The 19,049-nt window shown below is 33.6% G+C and overlaps 1 protein-coding gene across 7 annotated transcripts in view; it reads right to left on the bottom strand.

Annotated features, from left to right (window-relative positions):
* Positions 1-19,049, bottom strand: part of ITSN1 (intersectin 1) — a 100,051-nt gene that overhangs the window by 43,264 nt on the left and 37,738 nt on the right. For 6 of the 7 annotated variants that reach the window (XR_015728204.1, XR_015728203.1, XR_015728205.1 and 3 more), the window contains exons 10-19: positions 17,725-17,788; positions 16,901-17,038; positions 13,643-13,758; positions 12,225-12,487; positions 10,985-11,134; positions 7,252-7,392; positions 5,909-5,996; positions 5,642-5,781; positions 1,766-1,887; positions 604-833 (exon numbers count right to left, since the gene is read on the bottom strand). Coding sequence is in view for 4 of the 7 variants with exons in the window: in XM_034436797.3 (XP_034292688.2) it covers positions 604-833; positions 1,766-1,887; positions 5,642-5,781; positions 5,909-5,996; positions 7,252-7,392; positions 10,985-11,134; positions 12,225-12,487; positions 13,643-13,758; positions 16,901-17,038; positions 17,725-17,788 (1,452 nt within the window). In the remaining 3 variants the exon portion in view is untranslated. The remainder of the gene's footprint in view (positions 1-603; positions 834-1,765; positions 1,888-5,641; positions 5,782-5,908; positions 5,997-7,251; positions 7,393-10,984; positions 11,135-12,224; positions 12,488-13,642; positions 13,759-16,900; positions 17,039-17,724; positions 17,789-19,049) is intronic. The other variant, XM_087871246.1, reaches the window with a different exon arrangement.

The following is a 19,049-nucleotide window of genomic DNA, read 5'->3' as shown; positions in this document are numbered from 1 at the left end:
CTCAAGCCATGTTGGTTAAAAGATTGTATTAGCATTGAACTGTATTTTGTTTCTAGGGTAAGTACTTTTCATTGAACCCGCAAAAGAAGCTTCCTTTATAGAAAGATAAGCATGCATACAAAGTTTAAATTACGGGGAAAAATAGGATATCAATAGAAGTTTTAAATCGTATTTCTGAAATAGTAATATGAATATATTCGAATATTGTCCTAGATTTAGTTTAGAGACTTATAAACACTGAGGTTCTATTGTGCATTGGGAAAAAACAAAAGATAAATTGTAGCCTGCTTCAAGTTTAATCTGCATCTAATTTGCTTCCAATTTAATCTGCGTGGTTCATAGTAATAATTTATTGAAAACAAAATATTTATTATTCATTGGTTCTACACTGGTTTCAAAATGCATCTCAAAATGATTTACCGTAAAATTTTAAAATGCAATCATAAAAATAATAAATATAAAAATATATTCAATTGCTGGTTGGAAAATGAGAAAAACAGGGACAACTATATAATCTTCAATCAGGAGAATATACCACAGTACATGAAGAGAAGAACATAAGATTTTAGGAGCATTTAATCTGAGTATTCCATTATTTTGTACCTGCAGTTGACCAGGGAGCTTGGATAGTTGGTTTTGTTGAATCTTTATGGTGATGAAAAAATTTATTCATTTTTTCTTGCACTTCCTGTTTGTTCTTCTCATCATTTTCTTTCTTTTTGTTTAATTCTTCCCATTTTTGTTTTTCTTCCTCTTGATTTTTTCTTGACCGTGAATGTTCTTCTTCCTGTTGTATTCTGTCAAGCCACTGTCTTTCTCTGTCTTGGGTTTTTCTAATTAGTGCAAACATATAAATGATATTTAGAAATATACAACCATGCCATTGCAGAAATATTTCCTTGCAAGATGCCTCAATGGTTTCAACAATGGCAAAACAATGGCAAAACTTTTAATATATTGCCTTAACTTAAAAAGTTCTTAAAAATTCAGGGAGATATTCAGAGATGTTGGTGGGAGTGATTTTGGTGGTTCTTTGGCTAGGTTGTTTAATGTTAGCTTGTTTGGCAGTTCTTTGATTGGGGCATTTTTTATTTCTTGATTGTTGTTCCCAGCAACACTGACAGGGTAAGTCACTAGCATATAAATTGAGAGCAAACCCCATTTCTTACTAGCACTGATGATATTACCTAGTTTGGGTAATGAAATGTCTACAAGAAAACAATCAAGCTCAGAAAGCACCAAGGACCCATACACACAGAATTACTGTTAGCTTGAATCTAATATATCAGATAATCAGCTATCTAATATTTAGGTTATTATTTAAAGTAAAATTAAATTCATCTTAATTGAATATAATTATGCACATACACACATACTGACATACAACAGCAAAAAAATACTAATAAATAAAAATCGAACGTGTGATAGTTGGATCCCAGATGAGAAACATGCTTTGGATCAATTGTATGGTATCATCTGGTTCCTCGGAGAAGCCACACTTTAGCCATGCACTTTCAGGAAAATACTTTAAATTAAAGAAGCACTGCTAGTTTGTTAAATATAAAATGTTTCTATCAATACTTTTCTGGAAAATACTAAAATATGACACAATTTATTTGAAAGAAACCAAAAAAGAAAATTATGCATCCATGCCAAAAGCCAAGCTTCTTCCAAACATATGGACAATTAGTCCTTCCAGACTATAAATAACTGGCTGTTCAAGATTTGATCCATGAAACAATACGGTTTCCAAATTCAAGCTTACCTCTGGTTTTCTTTCTGTTTTTCCAGCTCTGTTTTCCTCTCCTGCTCCTTCTGTTTTAGTCTGTCAGCTTCTATATTCTTTTGCTTCTGTAGCTGCTGCTTGTTATGTATTTCCCTCAGGTCCTGCAATAATGAAATGGTGGGTTACTATATAGTGCAGGACATTTTAATCAGTTCTCTGTTTCTCAGCATGAAGAACAAAAGCTCATCCAAAATAACCAAATAAACTAATTTTAAATTTTATATAATCACCTTACTTCAAACTCATTGTAGTATGATTTATATCTGATATTATATTTGTTGTAGTTATTCAAATGCTTTAGATTTCATCTTGACTATCAAACATAAAAGTTTATTGCTTTTATTGGACAACCAGAAATGACAAGTATTGTTTATAAAAAGTCTACATGACTTATCATCTTAAATTCTAATTTACCAATAAAAGAGAGTATATGTAACAAACAACCAAACTCAGAAAGCACCAAGGATTCCACAATTCAAATTCAACTTGTTTGCTTTTGTTTCTGAATCTGCTTGAACATCCTGAAACAGAATGAATAGATTTTCAAATTTCTCAAAAGTTCCATTGGCTTATATGCAAAATGCTGTTCATTCTCTGCATCTTGTTCTTAATGGTCACTTAAGATAAAAATTTTCAAACATTAATTCTCTTACCCTTGAGATGGAAATCTAAAAGGCAGCTCTGGATCTGATGTGCTATCAATAACATCAGAATATTTTTTATAATCTCAAAAACCAAATCTGATATTCTACAACAATCACTAATTTATGTTCATATAGGACAGGGTATGTCAATTCTCAACAGTACTGTACTAAAATGATAGTCACAATTCTAGTTTTACCATCTTAACAATGCCAAATAAACATGAATTCCTAGAATGTCAAAATATGTCAAAAGAATTTGGGTATAAAGTTATAGCAATATTTAATACCCTGTTTCCCCTAAAATAAGACATCCCCTGATAATAAGCCCAAATCGGGCTTTTGAGCACATGCACTAAAATAAGCCCCTCCCCGAAAATAAGCCCTCCCTGAAAATATTTAAACATATGTGCAGCCGGTCCCTGAAAATAAGGCCAAGCGCTTATTTCGGGGTTCAAAAAAATATAAGACAGGGTCTTATTTTCAGGGAAACACGGTAACAACCAAGAAAATAGTTTCTCCTTATCTAATCTTGGTGATTTTTTTCTGCCTATCCTGTTCATTCTTTTTCTAAACTAAAAAGGTAAACACATTACAAATTTTCCCCATAGGGAAGTTGCTCAGCCCCTTGATAAATGTTCTTATTATAAAATTAACCTTAATATACTGAACATGTCAATCAAAAACACAAATTCCAAAATCCATAAAATTAAAATAAGCAGAAGTACACATCAAACAGCACTGAAGACAACTTAAGGAAAACAATATCATTGTAGTAGTATTTCTATCTAAGTGCAATAATAACGTGTAATATATTTTCAATATTTAGCTCAGATACTCATCATCTGCAGTTAATTATTAATTGGATCAGTCTCAGTCTGTTTTTCTTGTTAATAGTCACTAGAGTGTTTTCAAATAATACTGAAAATTATTTAATAATTTAAAGATAGTGATTAAAAATCAAGTTTAACCTAAAATATATGAATACGATTAATTTGTTTAACAGTTCATCTAATCATACATCAAGAACTTGCACTCTATGGATATTTAAATGCCTTGGTTTGTTCAATACTGAATGATGGCATCATTTCATATAAAAAATGAGTTATATTTATTACCCAACTGGGCTGGATGAAATTCAGTATTTTCTAAAGTTTGGATTATGGGGTTTATGTAGATATTTAAAAGGAAGGTAGCAAGCAGACAACCTTGCTTCACTCTTTTTTTGAACAGAAATTGGCAACACAGAGGCAACCTGATTTGTAATGAAATACTGTCATATAATTTAGAGGTTGACAACTTCACCCAATCGCTATTCCTGGGACTTGAATGATATGCTGCTAAGAAGGAAGGAAGGAAGGAAGGAAGGAAGGAAGGAAGGAAGGAAGGAAGGAAGGAAGGAAGGAAGGAAGGAAGGAAGGAAGGAAGGAAGGAAGGAAGGAAGGAAAGAAAGAAAGAAAGAAAGAAAGACAGACAGGGGGCCTTCTTTAAGGCAATAAACATGAAGTACTATAGATTATTATATAGATGTTTAGCAAAAAGTTTGTTAATCATGTTTTAAAAATTTATAAACTGATAACTAGCAGTTAAGTCTTGATTGTCTTTTTGTAAATAGGCACTATAATAAGTAAATACTACTCCTAAGGAATCAGTACAATGCAATCTATAAAATTAAGCAAAGAGGTTAATACAGCTATCTGCCATTCCAAACTACTGCAGATAACTTCAACAGTAATAAAATTAACACTGGATTTAAGCTATTTAATCAAGTCTGCAATTTCTGAGTATGTGATAGGAGCTCAATAAAAAAGCAGTCTACCATCAAGCTCCAATTTGAACTAAAATTGTTTTATGTTTGTAAAATTCACTATGATCGGTTCATATTGACTATATAACTATTTTTGCTTTTTTAATTTTATGTGCTTTAAATTTTTAGACTGTTTTTAATTGAATTTTGTTCAACGATCACATTCTCCTATAAAATTGCAGTTACTGATTATGGATCTCCCTGGCCTAAATCCCACTCATTCTTTGAAGAGAACCTTATTCTGAGTAGGCCAGCAAGCAGTTTCCAAGACAAGAGTAGTTACTAGACAGACACTAAATACTTAAAAAGCTAAATGGGCAGTTATCGGCCAGGTCAGAATTAGCTTTAAAAAAAAAAAAATCAGAATCACAATTGCATGGTTTAATTCTTCAAAACATGGATTGTCCAGGAATGCAATATTAATCCATAATTATCATCATGCTTTTAGCATCTTATCTAGTGCATATCCTATCTTCAGAACACTTTAATTTTTAAAAAAATTAAAATATTAATTTAAAAATTAATATTGCAGAAATATTAAAAGTATGATGATAATTACATACTAATATTACATTCCTGAACAATTTTGTTCTGATTGTATTGCCTTAAATCCATCTCTTTGAAGAATTAAATCAGTCAAATGAGATTCTGATATTTAAAAAAAAGCTTATTCTGACCTGATTAATAATTGTCCATTTAGCTTTCTAAGAATTCCTAATTCTTAAAGGTGCATTCTAATAAAAGGTGAATATGCTATCTTTAAAAGGGATGCGGTGGCTCAGTGGCTAAGACATTGAGCTTGTCGATCGAAAGGTCGGCAGTTCAGCGGTTCGAATCCCTAGTGCCACGTAACAGGGTGAGCTCCCGTTACTTGTCCCAGCTTCTGCTAACCTAGCAGTTTGAAAGCACATAAAAATGCAAGTAGAAAAATAGGGACCACCTTTGGTGGGAAGGTAACAGCGTTCCATGCGCCTTTGGCGTTTAGTCATGCTGGCCACATGACCATGGAGATGCCTTCGAACAGCGCTGGCTCTTCGGCTTTGAATCGGAGATGAGCACTACCCCCTAGAGTTGGGAACGACTAGCACATATGTGCGAGGGGAACCTTTACCTTTACCTTTTATGTTATCTTTTGGGACTCTCAGACTTTTATGGGAAGATTTTTCAATGACACTAGGAAATGCTAACATTTTTCTAATAATACAATCAGGATCATTTCTTCTGTCCTTTTACATTTTTATCATTATAGCATATTTTACCACCAAAAACATATTCAACCTGAAAACAGGGACCAGGTCTTTTTTTATTAAAACTGGATATACATGCTCACATCAATTTTCACAATTTATACTGCCAATAGTGAAGTTGAGGACTTGCTTAATTATAATATAACATAAACCTATTTACCTTTAGTTGGTTGTTGAAAATATCTATCTCCTGAAGTTTTGATCTGGTTTCTTTTTCTACTTCATCTAGCTGGTTACGAAGCTGCTGGCATGCTAACTCCTTTGCTTCTAAAGCTCTTTTGACAGTGAGAAACGAATCTCCTATTTTAAAAAAAATACTGACAATGAATATTTAAAAAAGGCTCTCCAGATTCAGTGATTCTTAAATGGAATGACCATACATTATACATATTTCTGCAAGCAGAGAACCGTTTTTAAATGAACTTACGATGCAAGCTGTTCTGCTGAACTTGCTTTAACTGGTCATTGAGTAACTGTTTTTCTGGAATCAACCTTCCAAGCATTTGCTGAGATTCCTAAAAGAAATAACATGAGATGTTGTAGCTATAACCACGTATCATATCACAATTGCTTCATCATTCGCCAAAAACCGCTTTTCTGAGAAAAGAGTTCCTTAAGCCTGCTAAAAAAGAAAAGCCACTCTGTAGAATATTCCCCAAATATTTCTCCCTATTTTATGTCACAGATTCCTCTCGCAACACAATAGAATAAAGCAAGAGGATAGAAGATGATGTCTAGGATTTCTACACGTTATTGTTATCACTCTGAAGTGACAGAAAAATTCCATACAAAATCTTGAAAACAAATTTGTGTTACTAATGAAGAATACCATCTCAAAGATAACATTAGGATATTTCCTCTGAAGAAACCTGCTTAAATTACACCCAATTTTTCACATATCAAGATTTTGAAGAGATTTTTCACACCTAAGTCTTCCTTATTTCACTGGAGTTCTTATTACAACAGAACAGTACTGTGAAAGGGAAGAGCACTTGTTATTATCAGTAAGCCAGATATGAGCGCAGGCCTTTAGAAACAACAGATATCGGGTAAAGACATTTTATAGAAATTCCAAATCAATTTGGATGAAAGTGTAATTTTATAGGGTTCAACCAGTATATAACTATAATCGTTGCCAGCTAACAGAATTATTCTGCTTGAAAATTATATGAAAAATGCATATTCTAATAGTTAATATTTGTGTTATGACAAATTAAAAGTATTTCAGTAATTCAACCACTAATGATTATCTGCAAAAGTTACTAAATATAGCCTTTGAAAGTTACTTAGGGAAATGCCTGCAGTATAAAGCAGGCAGTAGCAGTAGAAAAACATCCAAATTAAGAAATGACAGCATTTTAAAGTGAAAATTTGCTTGAAATCCCAGATGTCACATTTTTTGCTTCAGAAAACCAGGGGACCAACCTCAAGTATCTTGTGGGAATATTTTTTTAAGGTACACTTGCTCCTAAGCAGCATAATTTAACAGCTACTGAACTTAACTGAATTTCAGTATCAGAATAGATTCTGTGGGACGTGGGAAGAAAACTACCCCATCGTGTGCACTGGCTTCTGGAGAAAAAAAATGGGAAACAAATTAGTTTATTTCCCTAGGATACTGCTTATTTTCACTGTTGCCACATACTTATTGCCTAACACATATACTAATTAAGCAACTAGTATATTCAACTCTCATAAATTAAGTCCTATTCTTTTATACAAGAATACATAAGATATAATTTTAAACATTTTCAAAAACTATAAACTTACTTGTAACTGCTGTTGTAAATGTGTGATTTCTGCAATCCTCAGCTCTCTAGATTTGTTTGTGCTCTCAATTTCTTGTCTTTGAATAGCCAATCTGCATCTGATATCCTGAAGCTTCCCTTCCAGTTGATGTTTTTTATCATTCTTCAATAGGAAAAGAAAATATTGATTTATTTAGATTTTAAGTAGAACGCAAAACTGGTTGCAAGTTCTTTTACTTAGACCTCTAAGCTGAAAAAGATTCCTTTTTCTGATCATAAACCTCTTGAGTTTAGTCTACAAAAAGAAAATATACTTCTTTTAGATGAAGATTAAATAAAATGCAATTACACAAAAAAATAAATAGTAAAGAATTGTAAAAGGAAATTAACAGTATTTTTTGAAATCTATCTAAATAAAGATATTGATTTAAGAATGGCCTGGAATGCAAGTAAAACTTTTATTAGAAGATATTTCATAGAAAATAATACTGAACTTAAAAAGAATCAAGAGAGAACCCAGACTATTTTAGATGAGATAAAAAGAATTAAAGAAACCTGCAAGAAAGATAAATATATCTCATCAAATTAAACTCTTACAGCATGAGTTATAGATATCGAAGGTAAGAGAAATGTAAAGGGAACTTATGCAAAGCAGAAACAAATCATCAATTTGCAAATAGATCAGAGAAATGGCTAGCATCCAAATTAAGAAAATAAAATTATATTGAAACTTCAAGAGAGAGAGAAAGATACTGTATTAATGGATAATATGGCAATATAAAAAGCGTTCCATCAGTATTCTTCCAATTTATATAAAGGGCATGATATTCCTTTGGAGAAAATAGATGAATATTAAAAAAAAAATCTACCAAAGATGATAAAGAAAGGAAGATTATGAATGGATCTACAATCTTTTATAGCTGTAGATCCATTCATAATATTTCTTTCTTTCTTTCTCTTTCTTTCTCTTTCCTTCTTTCTCTTTCTTTCCTTCTTTCTTTCTTTTTTCTTCTTCCTTCCTTATCACCTATACCAGAAAAAGTACCTATACCAGATGGATTATTGGACTCTTACTATAAATACTTTTAGGATGAATTTCTACAACCTTTGCAAAACACAGGTAAACTTATTTTACAGAGAGGAAAAATGCTAGAAACTTGAAAAGCTGCAAATATAGCACTTATACCTAAAGAGGAATAAGATTTGGTTTCAACAAGAAATTTCAGACTGATATTATTATTGGATAATGACTACAAATTTTTCACAATAGTCCCAGCTGACAGATTGAAACTAATTTTATAACTTTATTCATAAAGATCAGTGTGGATTTTTACCTAAAAGACAGTAAAAAGAATGTTAAAATTGTGCTGGATATTTTAGAATCTTTTGAACAGCATAATGAAAAATAAGCTGCATTATTATTTTTTAAGTGCAGAAAAAACTTTTGGTAATTTGAATTGGATTTTTCTATTTAAAGTTTTGGAAGTTATCAACTTTAGAGAGAATTTTATAAATGAATAAAATTAATTTATATTTCTTAAAAAGCACAAATAATCAATGGAAATTTAGCTAAATCATGTGAAATACAAAAATGAACAAGATAATGTTTTAAGATTAAGAAACAGAAGTCAAAGATGTTGAAAAATAAAGAAACAAGATCAAATATAATTAATCAACAAATTGGATTACCAGATTAAGAAGGAAAAATACTTGGGCATATGATAAATTTGAACTGTATGCTATTTCAAGATAATTATGTTATAACTAGGAATGATGTTCAAAAAGATATGTTAAGATAAAAGAAAATGCACTTGCCATTGGAAAGAAATTTTATGACCTAGATGATTGTTTTGCCTAAATGCTACTTTCTAGATTTTGATGTACCAAAAAAGAATAGTAGAAAAATATAACTAAATTTATGGAGCAGCTGAAAAACACATGTTAAATACAAGCTGTTACAAGATGTAAAAGATAGAGGAGGATTGGGTTTACCTGATTTGAAATTATAATTTGTAGTTTATTGTTTAGTTTGGCTGAAAGAATTGATGCTACTGAAAAACAGAAGGCTTTTGGAATTAGAAGGACACAACTTGCCATTTGTGTAGAATGGCTATTTATGATACAACAAAACTAAAGTTAATGTACACTATAAAATATTGTGTTGTTAGACATCCCATATTAAGAATATGGAATAAATATAAACCTAGATTGTGCCTAAAAGTACCTTTCTGGCTCTCAGCACAAGAAGCATTTTATAGAAGAGAAATGATAGTAAACACAAATTGCTCTGATATACTAGAATTTTGCCAAGGGGAATGTAAAATATATTATTAAAATTTTTGTCTTCCTTTATCTTTAACCTTCAGTTGGGTGAAATAAGGTAACAGTTTTAAACCAAGGTATCAGCAGACGAGAATATTTGTAGCTCAGGGTTGAACTGTGGTGTTCTTGGTGCTCTCAGATCTTGGTGGTTTTCTTGTAGACGTTTCATTATCCACTGATGATGTTAGCTAGTTTGATAATGAAACATCTGCAAGAAAACCACCAAGCTCAGAATGCATCAAGGATCCCACTCTTCAAGTGGGCTAATTTATAGAAAGTGTCCAAAATCTGGAACCATGAATCCCAGGGGATTAAAATTTCACAAATTTGTGGCCGCTTCAGTGCTATTGCATTGCTGTGTCAGTGCTGCCACCATGAGGTTCAGTAGACTGATCTCTCCTTCAACTATCTGAGATTAGATAGGCCAGTCCCACCCTAGCCTTCCTCAGGCCCAGTAGACGGGTCCCACCATCAGCTGCTGGAGGGTAGTCAGCTGCAATCAAGCTGGCAAGAAGTCGAAGTCACGCCTGCTTTTTTGCCCATGTTCATTTCTGATTCTCTGTTTAGAAAGGAGATATTAAGGAAATATATCTGAAATGATGACTCAGTGGGTCATGTGTTGCCTAGTATACAATAAAATCAAGAGAAGAGTTGGCGGTGGAAGGATACATGTGTCAACAGTTTTCTTATGTACAATTGCTGGAAAGATGTAAATTAAATAATAGAACTTTTGATTCTGAACACTGTATGACTGAATTTAAAACAGAATTATGTACAAACAATGAACGTTTTATTGTTAAAATATATAAACCTTTATAAAACATGTGAACGAATATATGATAAAATGGCCTAAAATCTTTGATTCAATACTGTATACAAATGGAACAATGGAAGAATATGTAGTTGAAAGGAGTGAAATTTACATTGTTATAATCTTAAAAATAATTTTTATAAAGTGATGCATTCTTGGCATATGTCACCAGAAAAATTGTTGAGAATTATGCCAATTTATGCCAGAAATTTATCGTGCTTGATGGGTTATGGCAAATCCTAGAAAATTCTGGACTCAATTATATATATATTAATATAACACAGGAGAGTTTAAAGACCAGTATGCAATTGAAACCAGATATCTTTGTTTTGGGATTGATGGATAAAAAGTTTACAGCAAGATTATTACATGCACAAAGGGGAAAAAATTCAGCTTTACACGCAATGGAGGTAAAGATGATGAACATGATGGAACTTGTTGAGATGGCCAAATTGGCAGCTTTGATTACAGAAAATATATTGTCTAAGTTTAATGTTGACTGGTAAAGCCCTTCACTTTTTGCATGAAACAAAAACATGAAATTATGTTTTGATGATTAGAAAAAAAAATTATAGAAAAAATCTATAATTTTGAAAATATCTGGCAAATGTTTCTCACTTACTAAAGCTTCCAGTTCAAACTCCAAAGTTTTTTTCTTAGCTTTCAAAACAACTATATCTTCTTGTTCTTTGTTTCTTTGATTCAGCAATTCTTGACGACGATTACGTTCCCACTCAAGCTGTCTCTGCCTTTCCAGTTCTCTTTTAGCAGCCTTCGTTAGTTTAAAAATATGGGGAAAAAAATTGTTCACTTCTGTAATTCCATTATATAAAAAGTTCCAACCTATATAATAATGTATAATACTTTATGTATTAATAGTTGTATTCATACAAACAGTGCAGATATATGTCTCCCTGTCATCTTCTTAACACAAAACTAGATATTAAGTAAGTCCTGGATTTCCTTCCCAGTATTTCCTTGGATCTTCACTGTAATTAAAATAGATTTTAATTAGACATTTGTGTGGTTATGCAAATTAACTCTCTCCAGGAATGCACAATTTATGAATGTAAGAAAAGTAGCCAGATTAAAAAGTTCCTATCCATCCAAATATTAGTATGTTAGTTCAAGTGTTATTCTACAGAACAAAAGATTATAGGTAGAAAGGAAGTTACAAAGCAGAAGAATGAAAAACAAAAACATTTTTTCTATTAAAATGAACAGAGATTTACAAGATAGCTAATAACTAAATTAGTATACTAATTTAAAAAATCAGGCAATTTGATAATCAGGAAAAACCTGTTTGAAAGGCATAGGTGAACGTTTTGCAAAAGTTCAGTAACTAGCAATTAAATAATAATAAAAGCAACTATCAAATATTATTTGATGTGATTAAAATTTATTTTAATCAAATTTATATTTGATAAATAAGTTGCTAAACACTGTCCCCTGGTAGCAAGAAACATAGTGATCATGTGAGGTAAACAATGCCTTTTTAGAGACTCATTGTCCTTAAATTCCAAGCTGGCAAGGACTTTTTCAAGTTTCAGTACCAGACCATTTATTTATGCTTAAAAGATAAGCAGTGGGCAACAATAGTTTAGATTCGATGCAACATAAAAGCCAAAGTTTACATGGTTATGATTTAGAGCCAAGTTAAGGAACCAATACTTATATATACACCTTTCTGACAAAATGTTGCAAAAACATTAAATAATTCCTTCCCCCATTTTGCCAAATATCTCATTTATATATTTTTGAAAAGAAAACAGAAAACAGAAAAAGAAATACAATATATTTATTTCCCAATATAAGTTTTTAACAAATGACAAATGAGTGTTCCTCTGAAAATATTTATTTACCTCACGCCTTTCTATTTCTTTCCTCCTTTCCTCTTCCCTTTGGCGTTCCAATTCTCTTTGTTTTTCTAATTGTTTTTCTAATTCCAGTTGCCTTTTCCGCTCCTGCTCCTGCCGTTCACGTTCCTTCCTTTCTTGCTCTGCCCTTTCCAACTGTGCAAGGCGCTCTTGCTCTTTTCTTTGTTGTTCCAAAAGAGCTTGCCTCCGCTTTTCAAGCTCTAGATTGCCACGTTCAAAGTTCTCACGTTTTTTATCTTCAAATGTAACTTTTAAAAAATGTTACAATTAGAATTCAGATGTATTTTATGCATATATAAACATGAAGTTATATAGTCTATCTGGATTTTTTTTTTGGTCTTTTTTTCTTTTAATGACCCCGTAATCCCTTGCATGGGGGTAGAGTCGGGGCAATTGAATGGAGCTAAGTGTTTACAGGCCGGATGCCCTTCCTGTCACCAATGCAGAGTTCGCAGCAGATATTTACTCATTGTGCCCAGAGAGCAAAATAGGGTCAAACTCACAGCCTCCTGATTGTGAGACGAGAGCTCCACCTCTAGGCCACTGCACCACTCATACAGTCTATCTGGAATGTACTTTAACATTCTAAAACCCTATATACAAACACCTGATCTTTATTATTCTTGTAAATGGATATATATAAGAAACACAATATTCCTTAACATTTTAGAGTTTAATAATGCTAAGGGCACTTCATAAGTGATAATCTGTCTTCCATGTACCACAGTTGGCAATCATAGATCTTAGCCAAAATTTCTTATGCATTTCTCTTCTATATGTCATAACCATTATATATACTTGATGCTATCAAATGGGAATTGGCCTCCGGCAAATAGATACTATCAGTTATGATTTGTGGAGCAGTAATTGGTTTACTAAAATTGGAATGATGAATCATACAATAAACACCTTTATTAATAAGGACTCCCAAATCGAAAAAATACTCTGGCATGATCTTCATGATGCCAACGCTATTATAGTACAATTCTTCCTGGGTGCAAAAATAATGTTGGAAATTCTAAATAATGTTGAAGAAATCATTTTCATGGCAATTTCCAGGAGTAGCATCAATCTACTCTGCTGCTAGAATGACTGTTTCTGAAATAATGTGAGCAACAGTCACATTGCAGTCATCATGATAGAAAAGCTAAGATGAAAAATATTATTGACATGACCTCTGCAAATATAGTTTTGTGTTCTATTTTACATAATCTCTTGGGGTTTTCTCAAACCAAAAACACTGTAATAAAGGGTTCTTGATTCAAATGCAACCTATATCTCACACAATATAATTACCATAAAATACAAGATATTTCTTAATTTCAAATAAACTCTGGTTTTCCATAATGTAGTATCTTTCAAAAATAGGCAGCTCAATTTTACTCATTAACATTTTCACTCACCGGGCAATTTCTTTTCCAGTTGCTGCTGTTCTTCTTCTAATACTGGTTCTTCTGGTAACCGCTGCTCTACAGACATTGAACTAGTGACAGATACACCACTGCCAGAACGAACTCTTCTATCAATAAAGAATACATTAAAATATATGCTCACACACAAAGCTACTGTTATTCATTCTAATATTATCATTTTATTTCCTACCCAACTATGCAGATAACTAATTTAAAGGTTAAAGTTCAAGATCATTAAACCTAAATAAACTGCAGGGCAGGACATTCATTGGAAACTAATACAATGGATGGATTCAACTTACAAAGCCATTTGATTGAAACAGTGATATAACAGTTTTGTCTGCAACAAGACTGTATGTGTTCATGATTTGGTAGTGAACAAGCAGGATGAACAAGCAAGAACAAGAAGTGAACAAGTAGTGAACAAGCAGGAACAAGCAGCATAGAACTGAGACCTGGCAGAGGCAGGGAAGCAATGCTGCCATCTATTAAATCTGCCCATCTGGTTTGCAGGTTCTGCACCAATAAGAATGTAAGAGAAGGAAGGTGGCATTGATCTAGTGTAACATCTCATCTATGACAGAATACCTTTCTATATAGTTACGCTCTAGGGAAAAGCTAGGAATCCTTTTGTGTACCAGGGTAAACCACCAGACCAAGAAGCAACTCCACAGGAAATTTGTGATTTATTAAAAGTAGGTGACCCTGGTACACAAAAGGATCCCTAGCTTTTCCCTACAACATAACTGCATAGAACTTGTTTTAGACTTAACCATGTTTAACTTGACACACTGGAAATGGATCTGGCCTATCTTTGTCAAGGTGATATTTCTTTCTTTACAACTGGCTACATTACTGCTCTTGAGGATCCCTTCCTGAATTCCGAGACCTGGTTGTCAACTTGGTGATGAATGTCGATACTGTAGTTTAGTTCTTCAATCTCTAGATGAATATTACTGGGTTGCGTTGGAGACCGGGCTGTGCAAGTGGCAGGCAAGGGCGCAGATTTGCACATCCCTTTCCTCCCCCCAGTCTGCAAAGACAGAAAGGTTGGGGACTGTTGGTTTTCCAAGGGCCTCTGGTAGAGGAAGAAGCAGAAGCAACGCCCATGGTACAGAAGAATGCCGAGACTGAATTTGACCAAATATAGGCAAATGCTTAAATCGGGCCTACTCTTTGGTGATAAGGCAGGCAAAGCATTCTAACTCCTCCTCTCTTATTATGTTTTAGGCTGCCATCCAGAGGCCATATTTGATGGTCAACTCACTTTTTTATAAGTGCTGCTCTGCTGATTTACCATTTGACTGCTCTGACAAATTTATCAATAAAGTCACTCAAATTTGCTCTTATGTAGACACCACTTGATTGGAATCTAGGTGATGACTGGGGCATCACCTTGCCAGGTTTATTCTTTGAGGAAAGAATAGGGTTCTCTTTAGGTTCTCTTGACCATCTGGGGTGTGGATTTTTGCCCCTCTTGGACTCTTTGGATAACTTTGGACTTCCCTGGATTTGGGAGGCTGTCTCATTGTGGGAGGGGTCAATACTGGCAGTCTTTATAAAAAGGGTGTCAGCCCTGGAGGCCATCTTTTCCTTGGAGCTTCAGGGCTACCACACTTAGTGTCTGCACAAACGGGAGGGGAGATTTGCAAGGAGTGGTGAAGATATATAGCCATAACATTCTTTTCTCTGGAAGTCAAGAACATCCAGCTTGTACCTGAATGGGAGTCACTGGGGACTGTCTCCAGTTTGGACGGTGGATTGATTGGATCATGTGACGGACATCTGGGTGCAGGGGATGGGTCTTTGACTTTCTTTTGGGTGGGGAAAACCCGGGAACTTTCAGATTCGGGTTTTCCCAGATGTGCCAATACGACATCTCTAATAAAATGGATCTTTGAGGAATCACTAGCCTCGGAGTCTTCTTTAGTTGGGGGTGTTACTTGGAACCCCGACAAAGGGATTGGTTCATCTCTTCTTTAAGAGACTCTAAAGATAATAAACTAATACTGTCCAATCTCTAATCTTTATGTTTTGGTAAAGCTTGTTCAGATGCTGGATTTATGACCAATTACAGGGTCCACCATAAGAAGCAGAATATGTGGACTCTTCAGTCAGGATTCAAATCCAGGTACAGGACAGAGACAGCACCAATCACTCTAATTAATGAACTCTGTTTGGTCCAAATGAGAGTAGTTCAATTTAATAATTTAATTTAATAATTTATTTGACAACTATATGAAATCTTAAACAGACTTAAACTTAACAGAAAGGTAGAGCTATTGTTCCTCTATGGATGTTTTGCCTTTATATGGGATTCCACTGCTCTTGAAAGAGCACGTCCAAAATCTGAGGGGTCTTCTGGATTCACAGCTTTTGCTGGATCAGCAAATGGAGGTGGTAGTGGAGGGGGGAAGCTTTGCCCAGCTTCAGTCTTGTGTGCTAGCTGCCATTTCACTTGCGTCATGAGGGTCTGACTGCAGTGGCTCACAACCTCATCACTGCCTGATTTAACTGTTATAACAAGCTTTATCTAGGTCTTCCTTTAAAAAACCACTCAAAAGCTTCAGTTAATGTAAAATTCAGTGGCCTGTAATCTAACAAATGTTTGTCAGTGGACAGACATTACACCTGCCTTGTGAGCACTGCAATGGATTATTAGTTTCTGGATGCATTTTAGCATGCTGGCTTTAACCCATAAATTATGGCTTGCTGGCTTGTTTGCTTGTTTATTCCAAAGATGGGCAGCCATATTCTTATATGGCTGCCCATCTTGTAAAAAGGCTGGGTAGCTTGATATCAGTTTATCTGCAGTACCACATCTCCCTATTAGAGTCAGCCTAATTGTGTTGCATTTACTGGTTAGGGGGTCAAAACCCATAATCACTGTATTTCCATGATGGGGCTGAGCATCTCAAATAGCTTTCCATTGGATGTTAGTTTGTCCCCAACCTTATCTGTCTTCTGGAAAAAATAAAAAAACAGAGCTTTTCTTCAGGATTCTTTTTTTAGGGGGAAGGGGGGAGATACTGGGTATTACATTCTTGTATATAGTGACAGTCTGTTTATGATTGCAGAATAATATAAATTTGATTAATAAATTTAGACAAAAAAAAAACCCTCTCTAAACTAGAAGAAATGACAGGCTTGGACATTATATTCCTTACATCTATTCTAAAGTACAGCAAAGTCATGAGTAGAATTCCAAAGATAAAATTCAGCATCAAAATGAAAAGTTGTAAATTTTACCTAAATGAAGGGGGAATATATTCTGGGGATAACACAGGTGGCAATGGCTGTCCTGACATAGCCATATCGATTAAATGCATAGCTAGAATAAACTCTTCTGCTGTCAGTTTTCCATCTTGATCAATATCTGAAAGATTCCTATTGAGGAGGAAAAAGAGTTAAGTACATTTTCACTATTTCTTTTTCTATCAACGCTAAACTAAGAAGAAGGAAGAGACTATGTTCTTAGTGCTCCCAGTTACCTTACTCAAGATTTACTCATTAAATAATCTATGTGCCCATGCATATACAGCTTTTTGCGTCTCTTTTTGCATTTAATCCCTCTGTCCTATTTTCTACTTGGCATCATATAGCTATTATTAGAGATGTACTGCTCTTTACTTCCACATTTAAAAAGGTGATTTGGGAGAGGAAGGATATGCACAGCACACCTGTTGGCTTTATCTTTTCCTGGACTTGCATGGTAGCTATTCAATTCCAAGTAAATCAAGAAGATGCAAACAATAAACGCACACTCATGCTAAGGCATTTTCTCTGTAGCTTTTCTTATATCTTTTTCAGCTTCAGATCTAAAGTGAAGCTCTCCCTTTATATTTGTAGCTCTTTTAAATTGGGAACATGGTGATAATTCATATTCTGTTACATAGGCAAGAGAACATTAAGAGGTATGTTTGGAACAAATTCTAAAATAATTTATTGAAATAAGCATTTTTCTGTTCAAAAGTCTATCCTAAAGTTTGTTGATAATTTAAATCTGAAATAAAGCAAACTAGTGAGATCTGGAAAACAAACTGATGATAAACAATTTTATGAAGAACATTTACCATATTGTAGCCAACTGAGCCTGTGGTAAACTTGACTGCATAAGGATAGTTCTTGCTTGTGGACCTAGTAAATAGGAAACATGCCACAATGGTATATTTTAATGCATAATTTTTAAAATGGTTGTCTTGATTTTATTTATTTTTTCAAATTCAGTAGCTGTCCAAGTCCAGTAGACTCTGATGAAATATTTATATATAGAAAAGAAAAAAATATTTTCTATTCCAAAGAAATGTAAAAACAGCTCTTAATACCTACTTTCCTGAAGATTATCAACATGTTTTAATGGCAAAGGGAAATGTTTCTAATTGATGGAACGATTAGTTCTACAGCTTTGTATATTACATTTTATGTATGTATACATAAAGATATTTCCAATAATAACAATAAAACTTGTTGGTTAAAAAAGATGCTACTGTCTGATTTCTGCTGCTATATACATGACTAACATTTCCATATTATGATTTTTTGCACAGGGCCTCAATAAAAGTTATAGAGTGTTCACAGGATAAAGGAGGCTCACATATCAAAACTAAAACTATTTTAGAAAGGTAGGAAACAACAGTGATAAATGTAATTCAAAAGTGAAGTGACAACTGCTCTAGCTATCTAGAAACAGATGATCTGCAAACACTGCTCCATTCCTGAGTATCACATTCTGGACTCGTTGACATTTTGAACATGTTTCAGAAGACAATCTTTAATATGTTAAGACTTAACGCACTTCATATATATCATATTTCTTTTTAAGAATATTGATGAAAGCTAAGGAATAAGAGGCTTTCTTTAGAGCCCAATTTCTACTACTAAATTAAGTATTTATAACAAAAAAAAAATGAAAAGGGAAATATATCATATTGCTTTCATATGCACAGCATAGATTCACAGTCTACTATTATGATTTGCAATTGAAGTAATGTTGTACCTCAGTAATGGTAATGCAAAATACTTAACTTCATTTCATCTAACCAAACTATATGTTGTAATGTTGAAATAGTATTGGCCTTAAAAATATTTCACCTAACAATCACAATAAGGGAATGGAAGCAGGCAAATACACATAAACTTGCCAAAGCACTTGCAATAGTTAAAGAGCCCTAATCAGGTTAACATTTTGTTTGACATCTGTTCATCCAGTCTGGCCAATCCAGACTGGTCCTCAAGAAACAGTCTGCCAAAAGTTCCCTTCCCTTTTATTGCCTTCAAATATGGATATGACAACAGGCCTTCTCTATAATAGCTCCCACCTTATGGAATATTTCCCCATGGAAGTCGGTGGAGCATCCATTTTGCAACAATTCTAGAAAAAAGGTTAAAACCTACAGTT

This window comes from Pantherophis guttatus, chromosome 5 (genome assembly GCF_059756535.1).
Source record: "Pantherophis guttatus breed Tessera chromosome 5, ASM5975653v1, whole genome shotgun sequence".
Taxonomy (NCBI): Eukaryota; Metazoa; Chordata; class Lepidosauria; order Squamata; family Colubridae; genus Pantherophis; species Pantherophis guttatus.
This window is presented reverse-complemented; position numbering and strand designations above follow the sequence as displayed.